The sequence below is a fragment of the Sinohyriopsis cumingii genome, chromosome 12, assembly GCF_028554795.1.
Source record: "Sinohyriopsis cumingii isolate HCF-2022 chromosome 12, ASM2855479v2, whole genome shotgun sequence".
Classification (NCBI taxonomy): Eukaryota; Metazoa; Mollusca; class Bivalvia; order Unionida; family Unionidae; genus Sinohyriopsis; species Sinohyriopsis cumingii.
In genome coordinates, this window is record NC_142972.1 from 52,386,571 (window position 1) to 52,407,112 (window position 20,542).

The 20,542-nt window shown below is 34.9% G+C and overlaps 1 protein-coding gene across 1 annotated transcript in view; it reads right to left on the minus strand.

Annotated features, from left to right (window-relative positions):
* The window catches only part of LOC149786441 (tyrosine-protein phosphatase 10D-like), a 198,197-nt gene that overhangs the window by 100,551 nt on the left and 77,104 nt on the right, over positions 1-20,542 (minus strand). Inside the window, exon 17 of the mRNA XM_089976886.1 lies at positions 4,783-4,875. Coding sequence (XP_089833012.1) covers positions 4,783-4,875 — 93 coding nt within the window. The remainder of the gene's footprint in view (positions 1-4,782; positions 4,876-20,542) is intronic.

Here is a 20,542-nt window from a genome sequence, read left to right on the forward strand (position 1 = left end):
CATGAACCAGTTATTTCATCTATTTTTTTTAAGATAAAATTTCACTAATTTGTATGACATTTTTGGTACCGTATTTCATGTATTTTTTCATACACCATCAAGCCATAAAAAAATTAATTAATTAATTCTATCATATTTTTTCGTACACAAAATTTAATATTTTTTCGGTCATCCTATTATTTTTTGTACATACAACGATCTTCTGTGAAGATTTGCTTTTGCCAATGGGATAAAAAAATTATGGCCCTTTAAATTTTACAGCTAAGAATAAGAGATAAAATCATTGTTTTAGTTGTATTTTTATTTTTTATTTATCCATTATTTTTATTTCAATTTGTTAAAACTGAAGACAGGTTCCCATTTCAAACGGATTCAAAAATATACCAAAGTTCGATTTAGGTACATCAAATGGCCAGAGTATTGTTTTGCTAAGCAAGTTATGAGTAATGACTAACTTTCGCCATGTTCTTAACTGAGGCACAAGTCGTCAATTCATTTTCAACTGGTTGAGATATTTTGAAGAAGGAGTGTGTCACCAAACACGAATCCTGGCGGGGTAAGTAATACATGTACCGTTATGTTAATTTTGCTCACTGATGTTTTACTTTTGCCATCAAAACCATGTTACGACTCCATTGTCTTAATCTATGCAGCAAGAAATAGCAAAATAAACAAGTTTTGCATAATTGAAAATAATTTATTTCTCAAATTACAGAAGTGAAAGAATTAAATTAACTTACAGCATGGTGAATGAATTCTTGTTTCCTAAAAGTCCTTTAATTCCAATAATTCCAAGAAATCCGAAAAATGTCCCTTCTGTGTTGAAGTTTCAAATGTACAGAAAGATTTCCAAAGAATTCACCAATTATAAGTGTGTAGAAAGCCCGTTGCTCACCTTACTCAGAAAGGCAACTGTTTTGTTAACTGAGAATCTATTCACATTCATTTTATTGACCTTCTTTGTCTTTTGTATCGGCAAGAAAATATAATGATTGACGTATTTGTTCTGTTGTTGTCATTACAACATATACTGCTATTCATCAACAGCTGGACAGCGTCGTTAATGAGCACTCTTGATTACATCAGTCGGTGTAACAAAGCAAAGCGCGCATTTGAAAACGAGTTCAGAAGCCATTTGAGTTTATTTATCCAGTAAAAATAATAATATCTCAATACAGGAAGACGTGAAGACCACAGACCATTTGGCAATTAATCTTATTGGCTCAGTATAGTAATGCAGTAAAAAAACTATAAAAACCCAGTTACTTTTAATCATAAATGCAAAAGTCACTGACTCTGCAAGTTCGAGTTATACATACCGGTAGTTAATATCTTCAAAGATCTTGGTCTATTCATGCTTGGACATGGCTTCATTATAAAGTTTCTTCAAACCACTGCCAAAGGGAGAGACTTTTATCCCACCACCACCTAAATGCACTGAACCACCAAACAAAAGGTGGAAAACTGGACCTGGACGGCTCAGAAAAGACAAAGGTGAAACCCATCACTTGTCTGTTACTTCAGTTACCGAGATCACCAATGTAAAAGATGATGCTGAACTGCAGAAATCAAACATTGATGCAGCAGATAATGCCATCATACCCAAAGATACTGTTGCAAAGGCACCCATTGTTGCTGACAAATTTCCTGAGCCTGCAGTAGACAAGCTGGACTACAGCAAAGATATGAGGGATATAAGCCAGTTTCCTGGTACAACAAAATCACCAGTAAGAGGAAAGTATATGAAATGGGACATTAACGATAAAATAAGAATTGTTCAGGAGGCAAAACTATATGGAATTAGGCCCATAGTTGCAAAATACCACCCTGCACCAAATACATTATCAAGCTGGATGAAAATGGATTTTTCGAAAAATATTAAAAGGACAAAGAAAGGATCTATCCCAGGTGCCGGCCGACCCTTGACGTATTCACATGAGAAGGAGCAGGAAATTTTATCCTGGTTACTCTGTATGCGGGACCATCACGTGCCTGTAACAACTGAGATGTTACAAGATTATGCTACTGCAGTTATTCAGGAGGAAAATCTAAAGTTTCAGAGCTCAAAAGGATGGGTTGATGGATTTTTCAAGCGAAATGGACTTGCACTGAGATGTAGAACTTCAATATCTCAAAAACTACCTCGAGACCTAGAGGATAAAATAGACTGCTTTACCCGAAATATAAGAAAGATGCGGAGGATGAGGAATTTGATGAACATTTAATTGGCAATATGAACGAAATGCCAGTGTATTTCGACTTGGTTCCAGGGAAGATAATTGATAGAGTCAGAACGAGAGAGGTGCGTATTAGAGGTACCGGCAGTGACAAGTGCCACAGAACTTGTGTATTGACATGCCTGGCATCTGGTGACATGTTGCCACCCATGATAATCTTTCGGGGAAAAAGAAACTTAAAAAATCTAATAATCCCAAAGGGAGTTGTCGTCCAAGTTCAACAAAAAACATGGATGGATGAAACCTAATGTTGAATTATACTGAAGAAGTTTGGAAAGTACAAAGCGCACACCCTCTCTCCTAGTGTATGATTCATTCCGTGGCCATTTTCTAAAAATATTGCAACCAGGGAAGCTGGTGAGGAGGCAACCAAAAAAATTCCAGCCCCTTCAAAGTAGCAGATGACTGACTGGACTTTTGAAGCCAGTGAAGAATTAAAGAAAAAAAGGACATGATAATCAGTAGCTTCAAAGTTACTGGTCTTTCAAATGTAATAAATGGTAGAGAGGACCACTACATAACAATGCAGCTCCATTGGAAAGTCTTTCCAGTGACGAAGAATGTGAATGGTTTGAGGGTTTTGAGCTGGAAGACTTGTAAAACTCTTGACAATTACGAATGTTTCATTGCATCATGTTTTGTATTTGTTTTGTGCATTCGTCCAATGTTGGATCACAAATTATGTCGTTGAAAATAACATGCTATGTTTATAATACAAAAATATTTTTATATACACGTTGCTTTGTTGTTCTCTCACTCTCTCTCTTAAAATCATTTGCCATTTTTTCAAATGGCTTCAGAACAAGTATCAGTAAATTAATATTTTTCTTGAGCTAATGGACTTGTCATATACATTTTCAATACCCCATGGGTAGCCTCATTTCCCTATGTAGAGCCTCCTTAATTTGATCTGTAGAGGTGAATCTGGTCTTTGATCCAGTATTTACTGGAAAAGACCAAGCTAAAGGTCAAGCGTATTTAATTAGCATGTACATTACCTCTGCATAGCCATGTGGCACAGTGACAATGGATCTCATAATTACAACCAAAACGATTTATTTATTCAAGTTTTAAATGCCAATGGAATATAATAGTGCCCTTGCAGTGTTTACATAAAGAATTACACAACTGACAGGTAACTGAACAATAACGATTATTTTCTTATTTCTCTCTCTCTCTCTCTATCTCTCTCTCTCTCTCATAATAACAGCAAACTTTTCTTGAGTTGAGCAGAATGAGACCGATTTTGTACATTAGTTTTGTACGTTAGGTTGTCAAGTGTCGTGTGTTCCAAAGGCCCTGTCAGGTACAATCCCTTTATTTTTTGTACACGGTAATTACCACAAAATGATAATTATTTATTTTACATATAATTTTTCATACATTGAAATTAAAAATTATTTTTTCATGTACAAAAAATACATGTAACATGAAATACGGTAGTCTTTTTTAATGAAAAAAGTATGGCAAATGCTTTTTGGAATACCAGTTTGATCCTAGTGTATGACCTGTGATGTGTAATAACCTTAGGTTGAGTAATGCTGCACAATGATAATAACTCTCCTGTGTATGTTTTTGGTTACTTGGATATAAAATCCCATCCGTATAAAGCTACATACCAAATCTGGTTAAAATGCAACAATTCTCAGTGAAGTTAATACCAAATCATTGATGACAAAAGGATTGTATAACAAGCAGATTACAACTGATTTCTTTGAATTGGGTTCTAATTCATTTCCTTGATTTACTGTATATCATGCACTTTTAAACATGAAAAATAAAAATAGTAAGATTAATTATACACAGAGAAAAAGAAATCTGTATCTTTTTTAAATACTGACTGTTTACAAAAAACTCGAGGAATGGACTACAAAAAAGAATCAACATGATGTATGATACTTGCTACTCTAACTTAACTAACCTAGAAGATAAAATGGTACACATGTTGCCTCATTGTATCCATATCTCATGAATCTAATTAGAATACAAAAAAAAAAAATGATGACAAAATGACTTTGCTGTTGTAAGTGAGTGTTTGTGATAGAGTGATGGATGAAACCCTTACATTGTGTTTGTTTTAAGATCATGTGCATTCTGGGCATATTTCTTAGTAGCTGTAGTGGAATGTTATGTTGAAAACGTGATCAGGATGGAGAAAAAGTATGACATGTTTAATTATGATGTTCATGGATATAAGAGTATGAAAACAGACAAAAATTATGGCAGCATCAATTTTACATAACTCATTACTATTATGTCTACACTGTTCTCCTGAGCATTAGCAAAAATATATTGCATTAAGTCATACATGATTAAAATGTCATTATAACAATAGTAATTTTTATGCATTATACTGAGGTAGCATTTGTTCAAAAGGCAATATCCTAGATACAATAGCTCCCTGCTTTCATAAAAAGCTATAACCTGAAGATAATATTTTCTTGGAGGATGGGGTGGGAGGGTTATGGTTTCTAAATTGCTAAGAATAAGGAAAAGTTTATTAAGCTATATAGGCATATAACTGATGATTAATCCAAAGACTTACCATAAATGTGTAATTCGCCTCAGGCTGCACAGCAAAAATAACAGTGTAGTTGTATGTATCATCATCTGTCCTATTTACATTTGTTTTGTTGATCTGAAAAAAAGTTTGGTGCAATTGTTTATATCTTAGAAACCAAAAACAAACCTGAAGTGATCTAGAACCAAAGTTTTGGTTCAGGTTTATGCAATATGTTTGACTTTTTAGCAGTAGAAAAACAATGATTTCTCATATAACTCATTGTGGAACACCTGTGCAGAATAACTCTATCCTTCCTCAAACATGAACTTTAACTTGTGCACTATTATGACCATCTACTGCAAGCACAGTACACACAAAGTAGCAAAATCTTCCCAATTTAAATCATCTCTTGAACATTCTTTCACAGTAATCAACATAAACATTAACTGTAACACATTTGCATACTAAAACAAGTGGTTAATTTAAGTGCTGTACAAGATGTACATTTTGCACTAGCTGACCAAGCTACATATATGGCTTCTACAGTCCATTTCAAGTTGAAAATACTGTTGTTATGAAACTTACTATTCTTATTATTATTTTTGAAGGATAAATCAAATCTCTATCAATGTTGAATTGAATACAACCAGTATTTCATTATTTTTTTCATTGTTTTTTGTCAATTTCAATTTTATGGATAAAAGCCTGTTCATATTTATATATTTGAACAAACTACTTATACCCCGGTAGTAAACAACTGGGTTGCTTGTATTACCACTACCAAAGCAAATTTCAACCAAAGTTCTCTGAAAGCTAAAATGTGTTCAAACATTAAAAGTTTACAATGAGTATTTCTTTGAAAACCTATCTTTTTACACTCCATATTAGGGTAAGGAAGTTTTTAACAAGTTGTTTTTTGAAAGCTAAAACACTATTAACAATACACAATATTTACTTAAGCCCTTATTTTTTAAAATCAAGATATATGAGAAAATGAATTATGCTTCAGTATATGGCAGGAATCTTCCATCCTCAAGATCTGAATGTTGTGTCAGACAGACATGAGGATGTGCCCTGTGTTTGATGCAAAATTCTGACCACTGAATGTTTCTTATCCTACATCAATATATATGATGAACTGTTTTATTATACTGGGCCAGAGTGAATTGTTTTTAATAATGGAATTTAAATAAGTGATGACAGTTTGAGATATTTAAACTTGATAGATTATATAGTTATTCCCTGGCTAGGCTGGGAACAGATCAAATATTCAGCCCAAAGGTTTTGCAAACAACAAGATCTTCTAATACAGATCTACCAAAGGTTTGCCATTTTTCATAAAGTATGTTGCATTTGTGACTTGTAACCAGTATTTTTGGTTATAGCCATGCCAGCACTGAGGTATAATAGGATTAGAGAATGTCAGTACTTTTACTAAAAGATAGCTCCTTATAGCTTTAAAAAAATTTCGGTCATATTGCTATGATGTCTGCAGTGTGGCAGTTTATAGTGATGTCTAGCACTCGGGCATCATGCTGCAGACATGTAGCATGATGTCCCACCCAGTCACATTATCCTGACACCAGGCTGACAAGTCCTAACACTTACCTCTTAATGCTGAGCGTCAAGTGAGGCAGCTATTAGTACCATTTTTGTAAGTCTTTGGTATGACTCAGCTGGGGATCTAACCCACAACCCCCCGCATCAAAGGCAGATGCTTTAACTACTATGCCAGTTAGGGTGCTGTTGGAAGGGGAGGTAAACCTGTAGCATGGAATCCACCTTACGTACAAGCATGGTTTAAATGTTAGCTTACAGAAGTAAATAAATTCACCTCTGTTCACAGAAGAATGTGGACATAAACCAGTCTCCAAACTCACAGAAGTTTAACCAACCACTGCATATTTACACAGTAGTAAATATATCATGCAATTGCAATTCTGACTCAAAATGAAATTTGTTTAAATATTCTGTAGTCTGCTGTTCCAAGTCAAGTAATGCAAATATCCATTCACAAATATATTAAAATAAATATGGGAATGTTTGAATCCTGTAAACCTTCTTTCACATAAATATTACAACAATGTTGTGAAAGTGACATGTTAGGTTACGTAAACACGGATCGTCTACTGCATTCTAATGTGGTACTTCATCAAACAATTCGACAGCATGCACATTTGACATTCTGGGTTGAAAAATGATTTAGTCTGTATAAAATGTTCTATTTATTAAGCAGGACACTTATTTTTTGACTTATAGTTTGTATTTAAATGTTAATACTAGTTCAACTTTGCTGGGACTGTTTTTCACACACAATAAATGAAAGGTGCAATGTCTGTCACAGAATTGTGTGTGAGTTATATCAATATGTATATGTTGTCAAAAATGTACTCGGGTTTCATTGCCATGTACAGCGTTATCCGAGGGTGGTATATTTTTTTGGCTCTAGTTATTTCAAAATACTGAGCGAAACTCAAACCATGCTGCATGTGCGAACTGCCTGCAGCATAAAAACCTAAGTACCTAGCTATGCATATCTGTTGCAGCTAGTATACATATAGAGCAAATTCTCTATAATCAAACTACATTACAACAAGTCTTATCAGGAAGCTAACCCCTTTACAGGAGCAAATTTCCAGCTGTAGCGGTAATGAAATTTAAGTATTCTTTATTACTATTCATTTTATATGAGAGAATTGTTTCATACTTTAGATGTTTTAGAGTTTATTCTAAATTCTAGAGAGTCAATACCTAGTTTATACAATGCCATATTAGAAATACTACAGTCTGGTTTGAGTTAGCTATTTGTTGTAACTGAACAAATTGAATTTAATTATACGTTGCATGCATTGAACGATTAATGTAATGGGTAACTAATTCATGTGCATGCATGCGCAACATATATCAATGCAGAAGTACTTAACTGTGTCATATGTACTACACGGTTTAGTTGTTATCATTTTAGCTGCCTTATACATGGTTTGATGTAGAGTCACAGAATTCTGTGTGGTTTCTTGTGACATATACACTGTGTCTGGTGATGTTGGTTCACAAGGGTGTACTGGTTTTCTCGATGTGAGGGACCAGGGCTTCACGACCATTGGGTCTGTGTTAAATGTGAGGGCTCTCGAGGGATCCTTCAGACTGAGAGAAGCGGACTGTGCGTGGGCGCTTCTCTGACCATTGACGAGAGCGAGTGGAATGGGAGTTACATCTTGGACGTCAAATAGATGCCACAATAGTTATATATATTATGTTTTCCACGCTGTTATTTTCACTATTGCTATCTGAGCAAATTTACATGCATTTCAATATTGTTATATGAACGATACATTCAAATTTACATGCATTTCAATATCATTATGTGAATGATACATTCAAATTTACATGCATTTCAATATCGTTATATGAACGATACATCCAAGACTTTGTTTATATTGGGGAGTAGATCATATACTTTTATTTTGTTGATTGGTGATAGGACTTAATTCATGTTTGTTTGAAATTCCATTTGTTAAATTCACGTTTGTGTTTTTTCGTAGAGTTACTCGTTGCTGATAGTTCCATGTTAGGAACTTTATAATTTTCCTTATCTTTTTGTTTATAACGGTGTCAGATTTGTTAATATTTAATTTGTGTTTATAAAAAAACATCTTATAAATGCAGTTGCTTTGGGTGTCTTCACTAATCCAGTCCCAACCCGGCTTCATCTTGTGACAATATATATATATATATATATATATATATATATATATATATATATATATATATATATATATATATAGAGTCAAGGCTCACAAGAGCTCAACATTATTCAACTCATTTAATTCAATATTAAATCATTACCCACTTGATATCTTTTACATCACTGACTTAATCACAATCAATTTTAATAAATACAGCAACAGTTTAGACATACAAAAATAGTGAAGGAATCTGAGGAATACAGACTCAAATATGTGTGCATTCTAATTACCAGCATGATGTGTTGATGTTAACATCAAGGAAAGAAAGCTGAAATTATTCAGTTTGTATTGAGATAGCTGAATAAAGCTAACAATGTGTGACCATGTGATCATTAAATCTCTATCAGAATAGCCACAGCTTTGAAAACTGCTACAATAGCTTTGAATTTAATGATTAATATTATAGCAGTAATAAGTATGAAGGCCGTATTTTTCTATTAACATATGATCTGCAGAATGCTGTCTTGCATGCTCTTCAAATGCATGTAAATAGCAATGTGAAAAGTAGATCATTGTACCTACTTCTGCTCATGGTGAGTTACATTCCTTATGAAGAATTCACTCATCAAGTTTCATGGCTGTGCATTCAACAATGTCAGAGAAGATGTGATGAATGCAAAACCATAAAACTGTTTTCCATTCCAAAACCAATTTTTAAGTAGAGTGTTGTATGAAGTGTGTCCTTTGCTGCACTTATAAATAGAAAATGATGTTCTTACCAAACTCCACACAAATATTTGAAAATAATGTATGTGTATGGATATACATAGCATATAATCATTGAGAAAAGTCAGCAAACAATACAGATTAAATATACATATCAAAGGCCCTAGGTGTTAGAGCAGTTTAAAGCAGTCACATTTACTAATCACTGCCATTCCACATGAGTTCGAGCTGTGAGTTCAGCTAATGTGGGTGTTGTGAAAAAGCTTGCCTGTAGCTTCCTGTGGGTCAGTTGCTCTTAACAGTCTTTAAGTGAATTCTTCCTCCACCAGTTATACTGGCTGCCATGTATAGCCTAATATGTTGTATGTAGTCTGTCCTGGATAATATTAGATAATGGGTACCTAAAAGGAGGACATCAATGACCCACCCTAGTCAATTCATACAGCTAGGCAATCTGGGGATGAGGTCATCAACTTCAACTAGAGTTTTAGTCAGTCCTATAAGGATAACTGTTTACAAGCATGGACTTAACCATATTGAACTATTGTCAATTTTAAGGATATATTCAAAATCCAATCAGAATCAAATTTGCAGAATAAATTTATTCCAGTGAAGACCAATCAAGATGTATTTCAATGAATAACTGGTACAGATGGGTATTAACCCATTTTATCCTGTTTACCAATTTCAACTGCAGTGCCTGATTCCTGAGAAGCAATTCTAAATACACCACTCCCTCGATAACTCGCACATCGGGGTCCAGAAACATCGACCGCACTATAAGTGAGGCGCGAGTTATCGAGGGACCTATAGAATAAGCCAAAACCAATAAAGTGATTGACGACATAACGAAGAAATAAGGGGGGGGGTAGGCAGATTATACTGTTGAATACTCACTTTATAATCGTTCTGAGATTAAATGTTAATAAATATCTCTTCATAACGGTGTACTTTATTATTTCCTCATAGGACAACATTAATTTCAGGATAAATTACAGTATATTGAGGCGATCATCGAAAACATTATTCCACGTGGTTTCCGTTCGCTTAACATGTGTACCACTTCACATATTGTGTACTACGTCACTAATTTTTATGTTGAATTGGATACATTCTAGTTTTATTGTTTGATCCAAATTAGACGTTTTTTTTATATACAAAAGATCGACTCTTTTCGAGAAACAGTGTCGATCGAACGATAGATAAATATTTTTGAATGTGATAGAAGTAAAATGGAAAACAAAAAAAACAAGGGTTAATCAGTACAGACGTATTTAATTGGTCTACAAATTTAAAACAACGTAAATTAGAACAATTTAATACTTGCCGTTTGTGCCACGCTTGACAAATATCAATTCACTTTTTGAAAAAATCAGTTATTTTTTGTGTGTATGTGTTACTCCTTGGTTTCTCTGCTGCCGAGCAAAATCCCTCAGATTTCTCAACTGCATGAGCTTTACGTAGTCAACATTTTGGGTCTCCAGCCACCTTATGGCAATATCAAAATATTGGATTGCTTCCTGTGCAGAGGGGTGGGGGGGGTGCAACATCTGCGCCTGCATCACTTTCAACACTTGTGTTACTCCAGTTAGAATCCTCTTCTGCTGTAAATTTGTTCGCTATAGAAATAATTATAGTTTCATCTGACATGTATTCGGCTGTAATCATTGTCAGCACAAATCCACTCCTCCATATCATCAAGAGAAACGCCCATCTCAGGACCATGAGTCTGTATGAATTTCTCCCAAACAGCCTCGGCATTAATGACATCAGTTTCACTGAAACATTCGAAGTCACTATCATCGTCGTTGTCTCTGTAACTGTTTTGCTTTACGTCAAAGGCAGCTCAAAGACCCTTAATCCAGCACCCGAGGTCTCTTGTAATCGATTTTTTTTTTTTAATGCAACAAACACTTTCCCAAGTTGTTGATTAAAACAAAGCCGGCATGTACATGTAATTAGGTTCTCACAGAAGTACTCACGGGTTTTGATGTGACGGTCGATTGACTCTTTTCATGTTTTCAATGAACAGAACATGTTGTGATTATAATGTTTACACTGAAACGGAATTAAAGGATTAGAACGTGACTTTCACACAGGAAGACGTTTAATTGGTGTTTATTTCATTCTCTGTTGCCACCTGTTAGCATTTACCAGAAGTTTTCATTGATCGCTATTTCACCAGACTGTTTATTTACAGTATACTGACAACTATTTATCATAAAAACTTACATAATATATGATATCTTTAAACAGAGGTCTCGCTAGGATTTTAAAACTGGGTCTTTCTGCCTCTGAAGTCAATCACTAAATATTAGTACATTTTCTCACTCGGCCGCTAGTCAAAGCCTTTGAACTAGCCGCCTAGCTGTTGCATCATGTTCTTTTTTTTTTTTAATGTACTCTTATAAAATGGCAACAGTACATCAAAGAGTCTTTCAGTCACTGAATTCTGTCATTGTAAATATCAGCACAGTTAACTGATCAACACATTTTCCCACAAAGCTGGTGGCTGAAACAGGACCAGCAAATCTTTGAATTTTCCCGCGCACCTATTACATGCGTACGGAGGACTCCCGCCTCAGTGATTTTCTGCGTTCCAGATCAAAAATTGGCGTCCAAATATGCGTAATTAAGCATTTTCAAGACCTCTGAAATTAATTCTTCTTTAGAACTTGCAAATTTCAAAATATGGATTATATTTTTACGGGCATTAATCACCATTTTCGATGATAAAACCATTAATGTATCAAGGTTTAATTTATCAATTCTTATCGTAATTTTTTCATGTTCAGCATATTTTATAGATATTTTAAATACATTTTCTCTGGAAAAAATTGGGAGCCAAGACGGACACCGCATTATAAGCGGGATCACAAGTTATCCGGGCGCGAGTTATTGAGGGAGCGGTGTACATTGTGGTAAAATGGAGCATCATACAGCAGCAGCAGCAGAAATTGTGACTACCTTCACCATGTTTACTAAAAATGTTGTAAGAATGTTATTTCTTTTATAAAGTATATAAAACTATATATCTCTGAAATGGTAATAAAATTTGCGACACTGTGATAAATGTTTTTTTATCATTTACTAATGTACATGCTCACAACTGTATTTTGAAATATGAGATAAAAGAATTTTTTTGTGTGTAAAAACTTACCATGATGTTCATTGAATGTTTTGTCCATGAAGATGATCAACTGAAATGAGCCCACCTAACACATAACCATAGTTCATACACAAGTAGAATTTGAATGCCTTTTAACTTTACTTTTAATATTTGATTTGATACAACAGATGCAGTTAATGTCATAATACAAAGCAGGTCTCCTTACAACTGAGTATAACAACACAACAAATACTTCTACATGTCAGTGATCAAAACAACCACTACTTAATTAGCTTCACACAGAAATGATCAGGGACATAGCTCTATGGTAGAATGACATTTTTCATACTGAAGACAGGAAAGCATAATGTTGATGATTACACTAAATCTCAGAGCTGCCAACCCTCAATAATTACTATTGTAAAGCTGGAAAACATAATTAAAAGCTCGATGCATCGACGATAAACATTATGTTCAACTGAAAAGTGTGTAAAGTACGCCTGAACTTTATTTACCACTAGAACAGCTGCACAAACTCTAGTTCCAAACCCTATGCAGCTCAATGGCTGGTTTCACATGATGACGGCAATCATGTCTCCTGCCACGAGACATACTCAGATTGACACGTGATGTCCAATTTTCATATTTGTTTCCTTTCCAGCTTTTATTCACAAAAATCTGAGTACTCTTCATTCTTCTGAGTTGAATAGTAACACTTTTCTAGAAGCTTATTTTTACCTTAAACACGCACCACTTTCTGGATGCCATTTTGAAAAATTCTATGATCAACAGTTTGATCATGCAGATGCTTCACATGCATACACAGGTGCAGTTTGAAGCGTCTGGGGTGCTTTCGTAAAGTTAGTCTGGTTCTCTAATTTTACTAATTCTAAGATGAAACTCGGACACAAATAAAACAAGGATGAACCAGTTATCCAGACTTTTCAGCAATGAGAATTTTTCCATAACTTTTGCTAGCATGCTTTAAGTCTGTATTTTAAGGGTAATTTTCGTGAGACTCATTGCAAAATCTTAAGAGTTGGCAGGTCTGTAAAACTGAATTAAATACAGATCTAAAACATTAATTTTACTTGGCAAAACTTTTTTAATTGGTATTTATTTATTAAAATGTTGCAAGCAGTGGGCATTTGAGACATTTTCACTTATCAAACTTTCTTTCAATATTGTTATTTACAGTTTACAGAGAATGTTATTTGGAAAGAAATATTTAACAAAATATATGAGTTCTAATTAAAAGCCAAGAATTTCATGAATATGATTCAAATGTTCAGGTTCTAAACACCATTTTTATGATAAAAAGAGCCATATATCAAGGTTCCATTAACCAATCTCAAACATGATGTAGGGCCCCTGAGTGGCCGAGTGGTCTAAAGCGCTTTCCGTTATGGATCACTGCCATCTCACCTGTCTGCGTGTGTTCGAGTCTGGGATTCGGCCAATGTGGGTATGTAAGAAAGCTTGCCAGTAGCTTCTCATGGGTCAGTGGTTCTTCCCGGGGTTTTCTGGCTTCTTTCTCCATCATTAATACTGGCCGCCATGCATAACCAAACGTGTGATGAAAAATGGTGTTAAACCCCACAACAACAACAACAACAACAATCATGATGTACTTCAAATTCCAAAAATATAGGGGCCAAGTTTCTGAGTATTTTCTAATACAATAAAACAGGGATCCACCCCTAACCCTGAATTGTAAATGGGTTTGTGAGTTATCCTGGAACAAGTTAGTGGTGTAAATAGTAGGTAAGCATGTGTATCTGCTATTACACTTACTCTAGCAAGTCTGATAACAGACATTAGGACCAATGACAACTTTGTGTTTAATATGACAGAATTTGTCAAATCCTTGAAATAACAATTAAAGCTTGGCATGAATGGAAACCAAATGCTACCTAAAAAGTGCTACATGAGGTGTAAATGAATGACATACTGTCACAGAGTATAGGTCATCTTTATCAGGTTGGAATGTTGAAGTCTTTTCATTTGTAGAAAAACAAAATACAACATGTCAATGTAATGGTGACTAATTTTGCATACTATATGATCTTCTGTCAAACTGAATAGATTACATATGGAAATAAAAACTGGATATTTTATGGGTGAAAGAAAGATCTTTGAAAATAAAGGATTATGATATGCATTTATTAAAATTTTCAATTACAGGTTTAGGGCTGTTCCAGTAAAACATATATCCCCCCGGGGACGGCACTTCAAAAAAACTTCTGTAGGAGGTTGTGTTTCAAACTATTTTAATTCTGACAGTGGAAGGTTGGTTAGGAAAATCACTTTTGTTGTGGGTTGTGCTAACAAAATGAGAAATCGCTGGTGGGTCTGTCAGAAAGAAGAAAAAAAACCCCGAATATATATTTAAAATTGCATCTACCCACCTCTTAGCGGTCTAATGTGAATAAAACATTGGGTCAGAAAATGATGCCAGTACACGTACTTTGTACGAATTCGCGTACTTTTAAAGCAGTGCTACGCGTTCGGAAAATTACGTCAACGCTGCGGATATAAGAAAAATTTCTTTGCGCAGTATGCAAATTTTATTAAACTTTTAACTTTAAAAGTGCATTTCGCGACGTAATTCGCGCTGCCACAGCCGTCTCACAACACTTGATGCGACATCCAGATATCTGGATACTTCAGTTCGACATGAATGGCTGTTAAATGAAATTTGATTCGTTCATTGGCCCTGGAACAAGCATTTTATGGAGTTTTTGCCTTACTTTCATCGTGGAGGTTTTACAAATGCGTGTTTCCAATCAGGCCCACACAGGAAACCAAAATGGTTGAATCACAACACGGTTTGTCTTCAGACGATGTTTTTCAGTCCGCAAATACTGGCTGGTGATAGCTATGATGACAATGAATTTCATGTATATCGGTCTGTTGGACATTGGAAAAATGTCACTGAAAATACCAGTGTGTGATTTTGAGCCCAAAATTGATGTTGAGTGCAAGTCCAATGTACGTGTTGGATGGACAATATGCTGGTTATATTTATTAAATATACCCATGTCTAAACAAGCAGACTAAGGGAATGTTGGACTTAAAACCCTAATACATCATTATGGAAGAAAAAAATCTGGCATAAGAGGCAGCAAAACACTGATTCAAAAAAGTGAATCTTTGGCAGGGTTCATGTTAGTGAAAACTGACAGAGGTCTCGGAAACGCTTATAATCACGCGTATTTGGACGCCAATTTTTTTTATTTAGGCGGGCGGTAAAATTCAAATACTTGCCAGTCCTGCTTCAGTCACCTGCATAGTGGGAAAATGTGTTGATCAGTTAGCTGTGATGATATTTGCAATGACATTATTTAGTGGTTGAAAGCCTCAACCCCACTCCCGTCATCACCATTATAAGAGTACATCAAAAGAACATGCTGCAATAGCTAAGCGGCGAGATCAAAGGCTTTGACTGGCAGTTGGGTGGGAAAATCTACTGATATTTACAGTGCTTGAATTTAGAGGCAGAAATACCCAGAGATGTACATGTGGTCATTTATAACAGTACATCAAATAAACAACTTGAGCTTTCATTCTTGTGTTCATTACCGAGTGTAACGGAATAAGCAGTGCACGTGACCTCGGAATCATGACATGTTGAGACATAGACTTGAATGAGTATTTTGGGGCTCAACGGCAAACTGACGAAGACTGAGAGATTCAGGAGAGGGCTAAAGTTGCTAGAACTGATAATTTGAAAGGGACATTAGCCAAGTGTATGGAAGTGTGTGATGCCTAGCTTAGTGCTTTGAATAAGACCTTCCTTGGATCGAAAAAATTCAGACTCACTCTGATGGACAAGCAAGAGCTATGTCAGTGTTGATAAATATGTCAGTGTTATAAAGAATGAAGAAATTGAACTCTATGGCAACCAACAGTTACTATAACTGGCATAGTTTTCTGAGAGGGGACTGCAACTTTTCCTGATGGGACTCGTATTTTTACCAAAATGGGAGCCATGGACTCTTAGTTTTAAAATCCTAATGAGACCTCTGGTTCAAAACTTTTCTTTCTGGGACAGAGATATCCAAAAGAGAATACCCATGGGGCCATACATGTGAGATGTTGAAAACTGCACAACAATAAAGAACAGTAACTTGTTCAAACTAGTTATGCATATGCGTTTCAGACAGCAGGCAATGAAAGGAGTTCACAGCACAGAATAATATTTGTACATCAAGGAGGAGGATCATATTAAATTCAGAAACAATTAACAGATTAATGCTCATAAGGAACATCAGAGAATCCCCATACAACATAATTAAGTGTGTGTAGATCTCAAGTTGGCAGAACCACTGAGCAACAAAAGAATAAAAAGACAAACTTTTGTATCATATGCAGATGTATGACCAAACGATATACATGCTCTCTATGTGCAAAAATTAAATGACATTAAACATAAGAAACTGACTCACCTGTGTAAACTCAAAGCAAGATGGATCAAATTTGACCTGTTTATGTTTGGTTCTTCCATATATATATATCATGGTGGTATTTTCTGCAGACCTTTTGCCACTTAGTTCCAAGCCATCATTTGGTATTTGTATTGCAAAATGGATAACTAAAAAAGTATATTATCTAGTACAATACATTTTTAAGCAGTATCATTAACTGATGATGAAATTGATGAAAAAATACTTGATGTCATTCTGATATATGGATTCTTTACTACACTACTAATCTGTTCATCCTGATTCTTTTCTTTTTTTTTTACGATCTCCTTTAGTCTTACTGGTACCAGTGCTTTTAATAAAATTGTAACTTCTATTTTCTTGCAATCTAAATATTTATAATGATGTGTTATTGTCAAAAGGTAAAATGTGCTTAGTGTTGTAAAATCTAAAACTATTAATTAGCAAGGGACTAAAATAAAAAGTGGACAGAAATTATTGCCATATTACAGTGCTGTTAGAAACAACAGAATAGTTGTACAAGATGTATTTTGCACAGAGTTGTAGAACTAGCACTTGTATTGTCACCACATATTCTACTTAAATAATTATATCATTATTTCTGTATATTCCTATCAGCATTTTCCCAGTGGTTGTAATTTTCTGATCTCATGTTCATTTCTTGTGCAATTTTTACACATCAAGAATTCTCATCGTATCATTAAAAAACAATGTAATCTGCACCAAATTGAGTTGTTTGAGAAGAAATTAATTTTTTTAACCCAAAAATCACTGAAGCTACGAGTTCTTGCATTAAAGTCTCACATTAAATAACATCTAAGTAGCCACGATAGTAGTTTAGGATGCAACTGTACCAATTTCACCTTTGGTATATCCAAATCTTGAATGTGATGGAGGAACATAGCTCCAAAATAAACACATCAATATTAGAACCTGTTCATTGACTATGAATCAAGTATCTGAGTCCAATTGAATTGCTAGAAATTTTTTAATTCTTTTGACAACATCATAATTAGCTGTCAAATATGGAGTAAGCCTATAGTCTTTATGCCATCCCAACCAAGACCCCACCACAATCACGTGACCATGCCCAATGACCTCACAGTAATAATCGCTATACAACTAGAGATGACATCTCTTTGAGAATTTTGATTTCAGTAGAGCTGTAGCAGAGTGGAACAGTAAGAAAGAGTGACAGATATTTAAGTGTTAGGGAGATATTTAACAATGGCTATTCCCACTACCACCACTTCCTCATTGGAGATCACACACACACAAAACTTGGAGAGAGTACATCCTGAAATCCTGGCAGCATCTCTGCAGAGGAGACAACTTGACTATTCAATTTTATTGGTCTCTGGTTATCCCATGGTATTTCTCCTACTTGAACATTATCTTACAGTGTGTCCATTCAGCATGGTCGAAAAAGGCTTACAACCATTGAGTTGTTCAAGGACTCCCATTACTACAGATGTGAAAGAACGAGAACCATACTATAAATCAGTGAAGATAAAATAGAGTATATATGTGTTTGACTGTCCCTGATTGGTTGATAATGAAAGTAAGATTTTAGTAAAAACAATCTTTTGAGAGCTTGTCCTACTTGTAACTGAAAAAAGTGAGAGACATTGTTTTATTAACATAATTTCCATCCCTTTACAGACCCGTGTTTGGACGACTCATTACTGAAATCAGCAGCTGACTCTTTGGTGCAGTACTGAAAGCACACATTTTAAATTTGTATAGATCCAGAAAATGGTGTGGCTGTTATGGTTTTTTTTCGTCACAAAAGCTGTCATCATAGATGTGTCTATACTGATATAAATTTGATCATGAGCACTCAAAATTTTAAGTCACTAAATTTTAAAAATTGTGGTGTTTGCACAAATTTACAGTGGGAATTGAATTAGTGCAGAGTCCTGAACTCTTGAGTCTTGTGCAGAAATATGGAATCCAAGCAGAATATATCCAGTAATGTAGAGGTTTTTAATCATGGATTTAGTCTCCCCATTGTGTTTCACACTGATATGCATATTCACAGAACATCTGTATAGTAGTAGGAAAAGTAAGTGAGAAATTTAGATACATATCATAATCAAGACAAACACTATGTGGGGGGAGAAGATCATTAGAACAGGCTGGAACGGAGAAGTATAATGCAAACAATAATGAGTAGAAGTGTGCCTCCTTTTTTATATGCGCAACATTATTTTCTTAGCTTCAGTAAGAAATTTCATCAAAAGGAAGACAATAAAGGGTGTACAGTTAACTAAATCAGTATGAATTTAGCTACTTAAAAGCTGTATCAAACTGATTTTAACCTTCTGGTCTGTTTCTGTCCATTCTGGTGATATGTCCACTGAATCAGTATGGTTGAAAAAAATATCTGGCAAATTAAAAAAATTATAAATCTTTTGGCAGATTATGATTATACCCTACTTCTGCCTGAGAGATGTGAATAATTTTATTTCTTGGTTTGTTGATTGTGGTTGTTGCTCAATTCAAATGCATCATTGAAAAACATTGATGCATTCTCATACTTTGTTACAAATATTTATTACAGATGCATATCATCAGATATTGGTGAATATAGCTTGAATAAGTTATAACAGTTCTAGCTGGAACAATGAACATTGTTAAGAGAAAATTTAAGTGAGCTAAAATGTAAACTTTTTGGCAGTGTGTGATGCAGGATTGCTCAAGACTTTTCCATCTCATATGCTCACCATGAAAAATCCATTTGCACCAACTGATGATGACTTTTAGGTAACTGTCAGAAAGGCATAATTGATGATATTCTATAGTCTACAAAAATTACTTGAGTCAAAAGTTGTAAACTCGTACAGCTGTGGCAAAAATGATTGACTAGTACCTTTTCTGCTGTTGCTACAGTTGATTAGTTGGTTGATTCAGTGTGGTTTGATTTTGGGCTTTTTGGTAATTTTTTAAACAATATATTAGGTGGCAGAAGGACCCCGAAAGACCACCAACCTAAATTGGTTGATCTTTGACACAAACTCACTCTGTGAGATGTTTAAGTGATGTAAAAGCAAGCACCTTAGTACACTTGGGCACATGGAGCCTCTGTTGATTTGATGTTTATCTCCAACAGCTGAAGTCATTTAGACATGAGCTCTCGGAGTTTCAGTAGATCAGTATGGCCTTACACCATTTTCAGATGAAGAGAATCTATATATGGCAGCCAGTTTTACTGCTAAAGAAAATCCAAGTCCTTTTGAAACACCACTTGTGTAGAACCACTGACCTTCCACAAGTAACTGGCAACATTCTCATTTGCACACTGGAGGCAAGTAATCACATGACAAGCATCTTGTACCACTGCCATGGAACCCCTCAGATCTGTATCACAAGACAAGCACCTTATACCACTCTGCCATTAAAGTCCCTCAGGCCATAGGTATAAGTCTCATATGAAAGACTGGAAGTGGGAGATAGAACCTGTGACAACTGGATTGAAAGTGCATAATGTTACTGCTAGGCCATCAGTGATGATGATGCTGTTGACAATGCAGTTAACTGCAATGACATTAATTTTATGAGTGCTCTGGGAAAAATGATTCCTTGACTTTCATCCATTTTTTTAAATCTATGATATAAAAATGTTTGACTTGCTATATTTTGTTATAACTTTATATTAGTCTTGCAACAAGGCGTAAAAATAAGACATCGTTAACTGAAAAAGATGTTCTTACAAGAAATGATATAGTGTAAAAGTAGACAAATGATGCAACATCACTTCAACAGGCATCATTGTTTTTTTTCTCTGACAGATCATAAAAGTTTACCAAAACATTTATTGGAAAAAATAATAACAA